Below are 15074 nucleotides of genomic sequence, written 5' to 3' on the forward strand. Positions count from 1 at the left end.
GGAGGTTAACAATTCCATACACTGCCTGGAGTGCTTCAAGAAGCCAGGCTTCTGCCCCCATGCTTAAACTTCCGTGGAAATGCACGCAGCGCATCATATGGAGAAGTTGCATTTTCCTATTCCATGTTTGCGACATTCATTCAACACTGACAATTGTGTAATGAACTCATGTGGGAGAAAAAGACATGATTGAAGGCAAAACTCTCAAAATGAAAGTGCTGACGGAAAAGACGCGTGTCATAAGCTGTAACTGACGGCAGTTGGCACAGAGCTGTAGAGCCGTTGCTGCTCGTGTTCTCTTGGCAATGAACCCGGCAGTGTTGTACTTTCAACTTTTATCAGATGAAGTTTGTTTTTCTTCCTGCCAGAACATCATCTAAGGGGCCTGGCACATACTTAATTAACCACAATCGCAGCAGAAAAACTAAACAGTGCTGTAATCACAGTCGGCTAAACACGCGCACTGAGGTCTCACCCACAGAAAGCAGAAGGCGCGCTGGTGAAGCTCAACTTCAAAATGACCACCAACGCTCAGTGCACATGTTTCACACATATAAAACGTATGCAAACTGAACACCGTGCATACAGCAGATGAGGCTGGGCCTCTTTGCACTGCTGCTTTTACAAAACCTGACTTTTGAAGGTGCTTGCCTTCCCTTCCTCCCCCCTTCCCTCCCTTTCTCTTTCTTTTTCTCTCTCCTACACTCTGAGGCGTTCACTCTCTGGAGTCCCTATCAAAAGGACGAGTGAATCCTCTCTGCCTCCTCAGCTAAGGGATTAGGTAAGAGACATGCTCTTAACCATTTGGCACAAGGTTTTGGAATAGGTTACAAGGTTAAATATGACTGCTGTAGAAATGGTTTACTGCACGTTTAAGTGAATCAGTTTTCTGTTGCTGATCCAAAGGTTTTGGCCTTTTACTGTCGAGTCAATGTTTGCGCATGAGAATAGACAGTGCAGTGGGAGGAGATTTCCATTTGTTAGGACTCTGCAGCGTTTCTACTTCAACACCTGCCTACTGGCCTTTATTATGAGTGTGCACTGAATCAACAGACTGTTTTTTTACTAGAGGTCTAGTGGAAAGTCGATGAAAATTATAAGTACATGTACATACACATTCAGAAAAAAGGTCACTGGGGCAGTACCCCTCTTGACACTGGGATGGTACCCTTAAGGGTACATCTCAGTACCTTTAGTCAGGGAACATATTTGTACCAATACAATGAAATCATTTTTTTTGTTGCTGCATTGACTCCACACGTCGTCACGCCTCCACACTTTTTTTTAAACATTAGGTTATGAAAATCTACAAATATGTAATTTTACACTGGGAAAAACGTATTTAAGATGCACAACTGAACCTTAAAACCACAGCTGTACCTTTAAGAGTATGGTTACATTCTTTGCACTTTGATGAAAAACGTACCTGCAAAATGTCTCTTTGTTTCTAACAGTGTAGAGATGCAGCTGATAGACTAGATTTAAAATGTTAGACTATTCCTTTAAGGTCACATTGCATTCAGCTCACGCTTCGCACTAAGCTTCTCTGACATTTTCCAGAAACCAGATCTGGTTATTTAGCATTTATATGCAAGCATCCTGCCTACGGCATTCGTATATGCACTGTTTAGGTATTTGAGGCCAGATTTTTTCACACAGATTTACAAAAGAACGTTCTGCGCTTAAGCATGCTGTTTACATTCTCGGAAACGGATGTGGATGTACAAAAACTCCCTTCCAGAACTTTAGGAAAGCATTTTCCCATAACGTCTGATGAAAGGATAGACCAAGGGAATGTCAGGAATTGCTTAAGGCAAGGCATTATATTGTCTGGTAGCCATACACATGTTTTTTTCTGATGTTAAAATAGAAAGTATGCTGACGATCCAAAGAGAGACTAGCTGTAAATACTCACTGCATTCTAAGAATCAACTTTAACGTATGATATATTGTCTGAAAAACTAAAGAGCATACTGTAAACAAAATAATAATAGGAAAATAAGTATTATTGACAGAGGATAATTACAGCAAAGAGACAGGGAACAAATCAGCAGATATTCTCTTACAAAAGTCTTTTACGTGGTTTCATGCAACTTGTTTTAAAACCTCTATATTCATCATCTTTGCATTTTTCTTTTTTCATCTATACATTTAATGGTTGATCGACTGGGCCCTTCAGAAGTGATCATGCACACATTTAAAATGTCTGGGTCTGGTCCAGTCCTGTCTAGTCCAGGCTGAAATGTACAAAACACACTGATTGAAGTGCTCAGGGACATCAGAACATATAAACTTTGGTCACTCCTTCTAGATATCTAGATTTGTCTTTTGGAAGGCTACAATGATGAGTTTGAATAGCATAAAAATCAGTTTTCAGACTTCACAACCATTTAACATATTTATACAGGGTGGGCCATTTATATGGATACACCCAAATAAAATGGGAATGGTTGGTGATATTAACTTCCTGTTTGTGGCACATTAGTATATAGACTTTTAAAGATGGGTGGTGACCATGACTGCCATTTTGAAGTCGGCCATTTTGGATCCAACTTTAGTTTTGTTTCAGTGGGAAGAGGGTCGTGTGACACATCAAACGTATTGAGAATTTCACAAGAAAAACAATGGTGTGCTTGGTTTTAACGTAACTTTATTTTTTCATGAGTTATTTACAAGTTTCTGACCACTTATAAAATGTGTTCAAAGTGCTGCCCATTGTGTTGGATGTCAATGCAACCTTCTTCTCACACTCTTCACACACTGATAGCAACACCGCAGAAGAAATGCTAGCACAGGCTTCCAGTATCCGTAGTTTCAGGTGCTGCACATCTCGTATCTTCACAGCATAGACAACTGCCTTCAGATGACCCCAAAGATAAAAGTCTAAGGGGGTCAGATCGGGAGACCTTGGGGGCCATTCAGCTGGCCCACAACGACCAATCCACTTTCCAGGAAACTGTTCATCTAGGAATGTGGTGGTGCACCATCTTGCTGGAAAAACTCAGGGAATGTGCCAGCTTCCAAAGTGGAAACTACGGATACTGGAACCCTCAGAAACTTGTGGTCAGAAACTTGTAAATAACTCATGAAAGAATAAAGTTACGTTAAAACCAAGCACACCATTTTTCTTGTGAAATTCTCAATAAGTTTGATGTGTCACATGACCCTCTTCCCATTGAAAAAACTAAAGTTGGATCCAAAATGGCCGACTTCAAAATGGCAGTCATGGTCACCGCCCATCTTGAAAAGTTTTCCCCCTCCCATATACTAATGTGCCACAAACAGGAAGTTAATATCACCAACCACTCCCATTTTATTTGGGTGTATCCATATAAATGGCCCACCCTGTATATGAGCACCTATGTAGCCTACAGCCAGCCATTCACATTGGAGTATTAGGGAGTGTTCAAACAGCAATTAGTCTACAGCAAAATTCAAAGGGGCTGTGCAGCAATGCTTCCATATATGGATCCTTCTGTTTAAAAAAGCAAGGATTTTGTTCTTGGCCTTGATATGAGTCCTTTAACAGTTGTTCATTCACTTAACACAAAGACTAATAATTGCTATTTTTCTTTATTGCTATTTCTTCTTTATTGGAAGGAAAATGGCCCACATGGACACAGAATACTATGATTATGGCGAGCATGAAAACATCAGCTACAACTTCAGCTATGATGACTACCAAACCATCTGTGAGAAGCATGATGTCCGCACATTTGCAAAGATCTTCATATCAGTCGCGTACGGGTTGTCTCTAGTAGTGGGTATAGCTGGGAATGCCCTGGTAGTGGCTGTGTATACTTGCAGCAAGCGCCTGAAGACGCTCACAGACACATTTCTGATTAACCTGGCTGTGGCTGATCTACTATTGCTCCTGACTCTGCCCTTCTGGATGTCGGCTGCTGTGCAAGGTTGGGAGCTTGGGAATGTTCTCTGCAAGCTGGTCACTGCCTTGTACACTATCAATTTCACCTGTGGCATGCTGTTGCTAGCGTGCATTAGCCTGGACCGATATTTGGCTCTAACACCAGGCCTGGGGGAAAGGGGCCTGCGGAAGGCTTTTAAGAAGAAGCACTCAGTAAAGCTTTGCTTAGTTGTATGGACAATTGCTTTGCTTTTAGGAATTCCAGACTTGGTGCTTTCCACGGTCAAGGAATTCTCTGATAGGAAGATGTGCATTGCTGTTTATACAACAGACATGGCCTTCCAAGCTAAAGTCACTATGGAAGTATTAGAGATATTGCTTGGCTTTTTGGCGCCATTGATCGTCATGTTGTATTGTTATGCCCATGTGGCTCGGACTTTGCTGAAGCTGCCTCCAGAGAACAGGGAGAAGAAGTGGAAACCCATCCAAGTCTTGCTGGCTGTGGTCCTGGCCTTCATTCTTACGCAGCTGCCGTACAACGCTGTGAAGTTCTACCGGGTGCTGGACGTGACTCATGTGCTGGTAACCCACTGTGGGGTCAGTAAAGCACTGGACCAGGCCACTCAGGTCACAGAGAGCCTAGCCCTGACCCACTGCTGCTTGAACCCAGTGCTCTATGCCTTCATTGGCACATCCTTCAGACAGCACATAATGAAGTTTGCCAAGAGCTGTAGTAAGAAGAAGAGGTCGGGACAGCGGAGAGAGTATCAAGGAGTGGAGATGGCCTTCAATACAAACTCAAACTCCCAAGAGATATGCTCCTTCTCCTTATGACATTTTACACTTATGCGTGTTTCCACAACTTGGCTACCATTTATGTGCCACTGGTATTACTTTCACAAATGTATATAAAAAGTTAAAAGACATTTTAACATTTGTAAAGTTTCCTTCACAACATCCTGTGTATATTTCAGATAATTAACTAAAAAAAAATAAAAACCTATTTAAAAGAGCTTATTTATGACTGTTCCAGCCCACTATAACTGCACTCTACTTTGAAATATAATCATGAAATTTTATACAAAATACACACACACACACACACACCAAGGGGACATCCAACTGGCCTATATTTATTATATAGTACATTAAATATTATTGTTTTTTTTTTTATTAATCAAGAATTTCACCAATTCCTCAAATGGTCAGAATAATTCAGCGGTTAAGCAGTAAACTTAGAGAAAGTCATTTATAGCGATGAAATTATTCACTGCAGAAAAACTTACCAATTTCTTCACAATGGTGGTGATAGGAACCAGAAATCATGACATCTACACAAGAAATGGAATCATTTTATCTAGTTTATCTACTATTTATATACCACCAATGAACCTACAGACTTCTACTTTAGTATGTAAAATAATGATAATAATGATAAGATAAAAACAGTTTTCTTTCGGAATTTTAGGCCTTGTAATTCCCAGCATGTACTACTCTACCATGAAGATATTTATATAAAAAAAGTAAAAGTATCGCGTTTTAGGCATCAGGCTTGTAAAAAAAAAAAAGAACCACATTGACTTTACTGCCTAGTTCTTGTTTTAACTCTGTATACCAGAAATATATGTGCTTTTCCCACTTTGTTCCTTTTTTTTACCATTAACTGGACTTTCAAATTTCAGGAAGATGAATAAATATGCATTTCAAAGAAAATATTCACATAAAATACAGATGAACACAAAGTCGAGAGAAAGTACCTTGAATACTAAATCTACTTCCTTAAGCTTATAAACCGTCCCCAGTGTGTACATAAATGCCAAAACATGCACAGTTCTCAGTTTTCAAAATCCCCAATTTTTCTTTAAGATGTTCAAATGACATCAGGGTCCCGTCAACATAGAGTTTTGAATCCAGAATCAGATTTACCAGAAGTAAACATTCAGAGTCCATTTAAGTGCTGAAGTCCAGTTCTTCCCGAGCACTCATCTCCACCTCATATCTGGCAAGAAATACCAGAACAATTTGGGGATTCTGTAGACCTCATATATCATATAGAAGATAAGGCAATAATAAACAAAGCCTTGAGTGTTGATTGTTTCAAATGAAGTTGGTAAATAGCCTTTTCATTTTAGAAAAGAATGAAGAAGGGGGTACAAGTGGTACAGACTGAAATAAGTACAAAACTGTGTTCATCTTGATTATATTTACTCTTCCAACCAAATAATATGAGAAAAACATCCATTTAGATAGACTAGAATGAGAAATTGCTGGTGTCGTAGTTAATGGGAATCAGGTTTTTTTTATTTTGGTGTAATGATGATTTCAAGACATCTAAATCCATCTGCAGAGTTTTATTAGTGAGTCCAGTGTCTCTTGTTCATTTCATTGAAGATTTGGACTTATTTACTTGAAATCCAGAAAAAAAAATCATAATAATTTTCTCAAATTATTGAGGCCAGGTATAGAGATTTCAAGTTTTGTAACACTTTACATTAAGGGTCCATAACCTGTCAGTAATTAAGGCATTTACTAATGATTAACTAATCAGAAAGAAACGAGTCATTAATCAGGAACAAATTATTTAGTTATTTGGAAAAACCCCTTCAGTGCAATATGAGTATCTTTGTGACTTTAATTAGCGAGCAGTTCTGTCTGTTTTACAGATGTTTGTGGAACAGAACCAGTAAGCTATGTAGTTATTGGTTCCTCTTCATTTTCCGTGTATCACAGTGACATATTTGCTTGCTCAAGTTCTGTGTATTAGTCAAAAGTTAATAATAAAGCATGCTTTTTTATTCCCCAAACATTATGAATTTATCATGAGTTATCAGTAATCATTGGTTTCTTTATAGTGAATTGAGAATTCTCTGCATAGTGTTGTATTGTTCTCACTCTGACACGCCTCATCCAGCACAACAAGCTGTAAATTAGCAGCTGCGTTCAATCAGGTGTACTAGACGTGGGAAAGCTCAAAAATGTGCTCACAATTAAGGATTCTTATGACCCCCAGGAGAAATGCACTGCACTTTCTGAGCTCTGAGGATAAACCATTCCCGCATGATGCTCTGTGTTTCAGAGTAGGAGTTAAAACGTCTCGTTATTAACATGAAAGATGAATTAAAATTATGGCAACTGTCAAAAATGAGGACTAGCTGCAAAACAATATCAGTGTAAGCTTTCAGTTTTATTGAACAGTCATTTGGAGGGAAGAAACAGACGAGGTAACATAAGAAATCAAAAACAAAAAAGACCTGACAGATAGAAACAGGCAAATACAAGGGCTGTTTACACAGCATGATGAAGCAGGAGGACAAGATGAGGACAGTATGGAGCAACAGGAAAACCACAGTTGACTTTGAAAGGCATAATATTCCAGAGCGCTGTGCCTCAGGGGAATTCCTAATAAATTCAGGCACTACAGAAAGCCTTTATTATCTTCATCTTCCTTCAGTAGTATATGCGTAATTTAGTCTTGTGGTTGTTAATACATGACTTATTCATTTGTTCCTGATTAATGACTCGTTACTTTCTGATTAGTTATTCATAAATAAATGCCTTAATTTCTGACAGGTCATGTACCTTTAATGTAAAGTGTTACCCAAGTTTCATTACAAATAAAAGAATGTCATCAGCATATAATGCTATCCGGTCTTCTTCTCTGGTCTCAGATACACTAATTCCCATTATATGTGGATGGGCTCTAACTGCAATAGCCAAAGGTCCAAGAGCTAGAAGAAATAAGGATGAAGATAATGGAGAGCGCATTCCTGGAAAAATATTTAAAGGTTTACAGATCAAGTTGTTTGTGACAACCTCAGCATTTGGTTCCCAGTGCAGAAGTTTGATTCACTGACAAAAGTCCCTGCCACACCCAAAACGAGACGGTACATCAAATGGGCAAGTCCATTCGACTCCAATCCAAAGATGAACTACACGTACCTCCATCCATCTCACAAATAATGTTTATATATGCTTGTCTTATATTATGGAACACCTGTCTATTACGTAACTGTAATAAGAGATGGAAGATGTTCTTCCGAGTCTTGACGTAAAGATTTTAGCAATCATTTTCACATCGGTATTAAGCAGGTCTGATTGATTTACATTTGGTAGGAAGTTTTGGAATAAGGCTGATCAGTGCACTTTTCAGAGAGGGAGTAAGTACAGTGTTTTCAAGAGATTCTATTTCAATGTACATTCCTATTATGGGACCAGCTACGTTAACTCTGAAAGATACATATATATACGCAATATGGACCAGACATTTTTCATTTTATCAATGGCTTCTAAACCTTCCTTTTTATCTAAAGATGAATTTATCAAATTAAAAAAAATAATTTTAAAGTGCTGCAAAATCTCCTTGAATATAGACTTCTCTCCTTGCTCATAAATTGTCTCCTCAAGGCCTGTGAGTCTATTTTCAGCCTTCAAAGAGAAAGCACATTGCACTGCGCCTGAAGGAAGAGCAGTTCTTGATGAAGATGATTACAGCCTGACTTGACTTTATACACTTCTTCTCTTCTCTCCTTTTCTAAAGAATGCTATTTCAATATTTCAATCTAAATACATGTCTCTTTGAAACTCATTTACAGATGAGGACTTTTTTATTATCCTGAGAAATACCACATAGTCCAGGATGACCCTCATGCCCTGCTTCTTCTATAGAGCGCTACTTATATTTTTCCTGTATACATTTTTTTTGTAAATGTCTTTTTCAAGCATACCTTGATGTTGTATGCACCCTGCGCCCCATATTTGTTGAAGTGCGTGTCTGTGAGAAACAGAGACAGAGAAAGAGACAGAGAGAGAGACAGAGAGAGAAAGAGAGAAAATGAGAATGAAGCAGGTGCAAAATTTTGCAAAAGAGTGTGTAGGAGAGTCAGCTGTACCCTCAACACCAGACAGCAACTAAATATACATGGATAACTACTTGTACTACTACTGCTGCTGCTTTTATTCAGATGTTGTATATATGTTTCTTTAAGGGGGGATTCATAACACAGTATCAGTCTAAAAATATGATTTATTTACAGTTTTTGTAAAATTAGGAAAGCTCATGAAGTATCAACCTGATTAAAAAGGCTAATTCTCTTTTGTGAGCTGATGAGGTTCTGGGGTCTGAGGGACCCCAAAAAGAACATAAGGGTTGATTTTAAGTGCTAAATGACACCCAATTGTGGAATAATCCATCCAACATTTGCATGGTTTTATCCTCATTCCTGTGCTTTATGTAAATTGTAAATGTAAACTGATGCACGTAAATGAGCTTCGCTCTGATTGGCTGACCCCTTCACAAGCAAACTGAGGTACACTACATTCAAAAAGCACCTCAGACTAAAACATCATATAGTCCAAAAGAGCAAAACCAAAGAAATTTCAGTTTTCTATGTGGGCCCTTTAAGAGAAGCTGTATTATACTGTATCACACCAGATACATGTGCACAATTTCAACCAAGGAAATGACTCAGAACAGGAAATAAAAAAATAGACTGGTTGAACCTGCAGGATCTGAAGAAACTCCACACTCAGCCTTTGAACTCAAATGAATGGTGAAGTGATGACATGCATTCCCAAGTCAAATATCAAGTTTCTAACAGTAGCCCTGTAACAGGTTTTAAGTGCTCTGTGTGCTAAATGCCGTGTCAGGGCTATACTTTAATGGCAACTCATCACTGGCCACTTTTAAAGCTGTCCGAAAGAGTTTTTACATGTATCAGTAATCAGGATAGAAAGGATATTTCAAAAAAGGAACCTTAAAAGCTGCTGATGTTCACAGTTCAAGAGTCTTTTCTCAATCACTGCGTGCAGCAAAGCAGCCCATGTCAGTTTCCCACCAATCCAGCAATACAAAAAAGTCATGCCATGAACAAAGTCTTTAAAAACAAACAACAAAAAAAGTCATGTGGCACTATTTGCAGATTTGTGTAAAACAATAAATTCTATTGTCTGAGAACGAAATATTTAGATTCTAAGTCTAATTATATCATGAACCTTAAATGAAATACACAAAATGAGAAACAGCATGTTTTTACTAATAGTGTTCAAATTTCAGAACTGCTAGTAAGGAGAAGTAGCCATTTTCAAGTGAACCTCTTTTAATATGTAATGCTGTCAGAGAATGTCATGTGTCAGGGCTAAAATGCTACTTAAACTGACATTGATACCATTAAGCTGTAATAATAAAGATATTTCTCTCTTGGCTTCTTTTTTGTTTGGTTAAATTATCAGTGTTCAGTATTACAGGTGACCAATCTCACACATCAATCTAAAGTGACTGCTCAAGTCAGAATACAGTTCAGTGCAGCACTAGTTAAAATGGCCAGATCACTAAAAAGCCTCCTTCAAAACGAATAGTTTACAGTACTGGTTCACAGGCCTGTCACAATTATTACAGTGCAATTATTTGAGCTCTCTGAAATTATTTTCCACAGTTATTAGTGTTTATGCTACATTTACTGAACGTGAAGCGGGTGTGTTACCATCTGTTGGACTGAGACAAACTCAGGTCAATAAAACAAGCAGCATTTTATTTGTTTACAAGTAGGACTTAATTTGTTTATTTGAAGCTTGTTAACACCTTTAGAGGGCAGCAGTGAGTAATGTTTATTTGATGTTAATATTTTTAAAGGGCAGCAGTGAGTAATGTTTGTCTATTAGATGTTTATGCCTATCACCTTTTATCACCTTTAGAGGAGTAGGGGGCAGTTGGCTGCAGGTTAGGGGACGAGGTTGCCAGTTCCATACCCTGAGCTGACAGTACATGGCCGACGTGCCCTTGAGCAAGGCACCTTATTCCAAACTGTTCCCCAGGTGCCGTGGATAGGGCTGCCCGTCGCCCTGGGCAAGTGTGCTCACTGCCCCCTAAAGTGTGTGCATTCACTAGTGTGGATGTGGGGTTTTACTGCACAGATGGGTTAAAATACAGAGGTGAAAGTTCCCATTGTGGGACTAATAAGGGTCACTTAACTAGAGGGCAGCAGTGAGTAATGTAAAATTAGGAAAGCTCATGAAGTATCAACCTGATTAAAAAGGCTAATTCTCTTTTGTGAGCTGATGAGGTTCTGGGGTCTGAGGGACCCCAAAAAGAACATAAGGGTTGATTTTAAGTGCTAAATGACACCCAATTGTGGAATAATCCAGAATAGAATACAGAGGTGAAAGTTCCTGTTGTGGGACTAATAAGGGTCACTTAACTAGAGGGCAGCAGTGAGTAATGTTTGCTTATTAGAAGTTCGTTAAGATCTTTAGAGGGCAACAATGAGGATTCTGTCATAAGTGGGGAGTTATGAGGTATTGACAGCAAGGATAATCAGCCAACTTGATCACTTTATGCTTGTACTTTCATAGTTGCTCACAATGCTCTTAATCACAAAACTCTTAATCACATTTATTGATGTGGCAATTAATTATGAGCTAAATGTTCTGCTAAAATGACTGACAGGTTTACTGGTACTACATACAATAAACTCAAAAACTTGAAATTTAGGGTTGATTCCTGAATTCCACAGTGAAATTATGTCATGTAGGAAACTATTCTATCATGCTTCTGCTAACAGCTTACCAAGCAGAATAAAGCCCTACTGAAATATAATCTTCCAGAGAAAACTTCAGACCCAGGTAAGTGTGCGAGATGTTTTGTTTACTTTCTTAACAAAGATGCTTTTGTGTGAACCCCTTCCGCTAAATCCACTGCAGCATGCTTATCCGTACAGGTGATGCATTCCAGATGATATATAGCGTAGGTACATTAAGATCAGGATGACTCACATACCAGTCAAGACTAGCCTGCGTAAAAAGTGTACACAGAACACGACAGTGCTGGAAAAGCAGGACTGAAACTGAACAACACACAGCAAGATCTTGGATGTTTCAGCATGGCCATATAAGGCTAAAGACTCTGCGTTGACTAAGGTGTATCAGTTTAGAGATTTCCCCACTTGAGCACACCAACCAGACTTGGAAATTAACCAATTTACAAATGCAATCAGGTGTATTTAGTTAATCACCAAACTGTGTACACTGGCCTACCTGTACAGGTGTTGGGCATCCCTGCCTTACAGGTTAACGTAAAGCAGGCATGTCAAACTGGGGACTTTGCGGGACAAAGTGCTGCAGAGATTAACATTTAACCTCATCTAAGGCTCTGAATTGAGTTCAGGAAGGCCTTGCTAATTAGCTTTTGAGCTGAATCAGGTGTCACTAATGAGGCAGTGTGATGAAATCTGCAGTGTTTTGGTCCGCAAGGACCAAAAGCAAAGCAAGAACCAAGCTTGACACGCGAGGTAGACTAAAAGTAATAAGCTTAATGCTGCTTTGCCACTTTCAGTCTGATTCCACAAAGCATATATGCAAATCAACAAATCACACCCTTCATTTATTTTATGTCCAGTCAAAACATTTTTCGGGAGATGCATCTGATCAGATTAGACAAAAGAATCCAACTGCATAAGGAAAAAGAAATTCAAATGAAAGCAGTTTCCAAAACAGCAGCTCCAAAAATGTTTAAAAGATACCCAGAATATGAGACTCCTGACAGCAGTGTGACACCTGGAAGACCACCAAAACAGTCACCATTAGATGAATCGAATCAGTATGTAAAACCTTCATCTTTGAGAGATCGGAGATGTTCAAACCTAATCACACTGGTGCGACCCATGGTCCCCTGCAGTGACTGGCCCTCTAAAATCTTTTTGGGAGCCCAAACATAAACATCAATAACCACCAGTTAGCTTTCAAATAGGCCTGACATCTATTTCTCTCTCACAATCATAATACATCTCATCTACGGCAACCGTTTTCAAATAGATCCTTCACATTCTGCAGCATGATACTTTCAATATTTATCATTTTAAATTTCTTAAACAGGCTGTGTAGACATTTAGGATAACGATAGATGCTATTAAGGAATGTCATCACTTGGGAGTAGTAGTGGGTGCTATGCCGATCAATCTGGAATACCAGTTAAAATTCTTCCTCAGGTATGAGTTTTATCATAAATGACTCTGTTTGTAGGCCACAAATATGCACAGACATTGTGGCCGCAAACCAGGCCAACGTTAGCGCATTTACCTGAATCTGTGTTTTGGTCAGCAGTCTCTCAATCATCTCTCGCTGTCTAATGAGTTGCATCTGAAGTAGCCCACTTTGTTTTCAAACCAGCATACATAAAGAAATGGCCTTCTTTTGAGGTTAGCCTTAGCCTAACATGGACACCAGACCGACTGCCACGCCTCCACTCATACAGCCTGAGAAGCTACTCAAGTCTGCCGCATCAGACAAGCTGGAATTGGTAGATATACAAGTGTAAGGTTTTCAAAATTCCAGCAGCGTCTGAAGGTCAGAGGGATACATAACCTACACATGAGACAAATACCATTTCACCTTAAATGGTGCAGCAATTACATTGAGACGTCTGTACAGGTGGCAGAATATAACATCTGCACCACTTAAAGTGGAACAAAAAATTCAATCAAAAAGCTGCCTAATAAGAAACAAACTTCAATTGTGTAGAAATTCAGATGATAAGCAAAATCTAGCATCATTTTTGCCAGGCCTGCAGGGCTAGTGTTAAAGCATTATTGACATGGGTTTGTCTACGTATTTTTCTGCGTTTTGTTTTTACTATTTTGCACAACAAAAATACTTTAGATTTACTTTAGTTGTTAAAAAGAGTGAACATTAAAAGAAAAAGAATGCAGTTTTGAATGGGCTCAGAAACAAAACTGAACACAGGGTCATTGGTAAAATTCAGTCAACGAGGACAGTGTCAGGCTTTGAAGGTTCCCGAATAGTCACACTTTACCCAGTTAAACACTGGTGGAAATAATCAGTTCCAAGTCCTGTACCTTTCACTGTATAACATAATAAGTGCCCTAACTTATTTTTTTGGCTTACTTTACTAATTTGTTAATTTTACTAATACAGATGTAGTAATTCTCCCTATTTCCTGTCTAATCCTAAGTTACTGAGGTATATCTAGTTAGGATCAGTTCCTACAGACTGAAGCGTCAAAAAAAAGTTGTTCAAAAAAGTTTCCCAGCATTTTTAGCAGTTTTGGTGGTTTCTGTTAATTATTTTTCAAATTCATAAATATAATTCTCTATGCAAAATGATGTCTGTGTTTAATAACGTGTCTGGTATTTCTCACTATGATAGGTGTTTGTGTTCAGGCTTACATGCTCAGCCTATCACCAAGAATGCGGACAGAATGTCAAATATGCATCAAGCTAGTGGAGTCCTCAGAAATGGGTGATTATAATCTGATTACTAAGCCATTTACTCGTTACTGCACAAAACAGTCCATTTAATATAAAGGTTGTTTGAATTGATGTCAATACATCATTCAATACAAAGGAGAATATCTGATTCGAGTTCATTTAACTAATTCAAAAGAAAGCAGGAACTGGATTATAAATGGAAACCATTTGTAACTGCTGGGCTGTTTAGGTTAGCCTTAGTAGAAGTATGGATCACTAAAAATGAGAGAATATCTGTAACTACGTCAAAAGGCTGCAGTTGTGCTCAATTCAAACAGCAGCTTGTGCTTATGCTGCAATGAATGAGTCATGACCTAAACACGAAGGAACACGCTCTGCTGCCTACATTTACAGTAAGCTCAACATCTAAGATGAACTGACTAAGAACGATTATTTTATATCTGAGAGAAAATCGCAGGTGAAATGAATCAGACCTACGCAGTTCCGGATGAAATGGTGAAGGCTTGTACCTCTGGTCACATTCACATATTAATTTGGATAGAAAATGAGAACTCGCCGCGCTCTCCTCATCTCGTCACCTCGTAGTTTTACCTCCTGTTGATTTTGGAAGTGAAAACCAGTTGCAGAGAACACAAAGTTATGGCAGTGTTTCTCAACCCTGGCTCTGAAGGCCCACTGCCTTGTACATTTGAATTCGTTTCTTGCTTTAACAGAGCCATGTCAGCTCAATAATGGGTGGTTTAGTTGGATCAGGTGTGCTAGGAGCAGAGAAAACTCTAAACAGTGCAGGACAACTGGCCTCCAGGGCCAGGGCTGAGAAACAATGAGCATATTCTGTCTAACCCCATTCTTTTCTACAGGAATATTCTAAATTCAATAACTAGAAGAGGGGATCTGAATACTTTGGGAAACACATTGAATATTCCCCTCCCATGTTAAACCTGAGAAATAAATACAAATATTGCACTAAAACTTGCATAAAATGCTATTTT

The 15074-nt window shown here is 38.8% G+C and overlaps 1 protein-coding gene across 1 annotated transcript; it reads left to right on the forward strand.

Annotated features, from left to right (window-relative positions):
- Positions 1-712: 712 nt before the first annotated feature.
- On the forward strand, positions 713-4875 carry ackr4a (atypical chemokine receptor 4a). Its single transcript, XM_017714173.1, has 2 exons — positions 713-781; positions 3601-4875. The coding sequence occupies exon 2, from the start codon at positions 3605-3607 to the stop codon at positions 4697-4699; it is 1095 nt and encodes a 364-aa protein (XP_017569662.1). The 5' UTR covers positions 713-781; positions 3601-3604; the 3' UTR covers positions 4700-4875.
- The last annotated feature ends 10199 nt before the right edge of the window (positions 4876-15074 follow it).

Source organism: Pygocentrus nattereri, chromosome 2, assembly GCF_015220715.1.
Source record: "Pygocentrus nattereri isolate fPygNat1 chromosome 2, fPygNat1.pri, whole genome shotgun sequence".
NCBI lineage: Eukaryota > Metazoa > Chordata > Actinopteri > Characiformes > Serrasalmidae > Pygocentrus > Pygocentrus nattereri.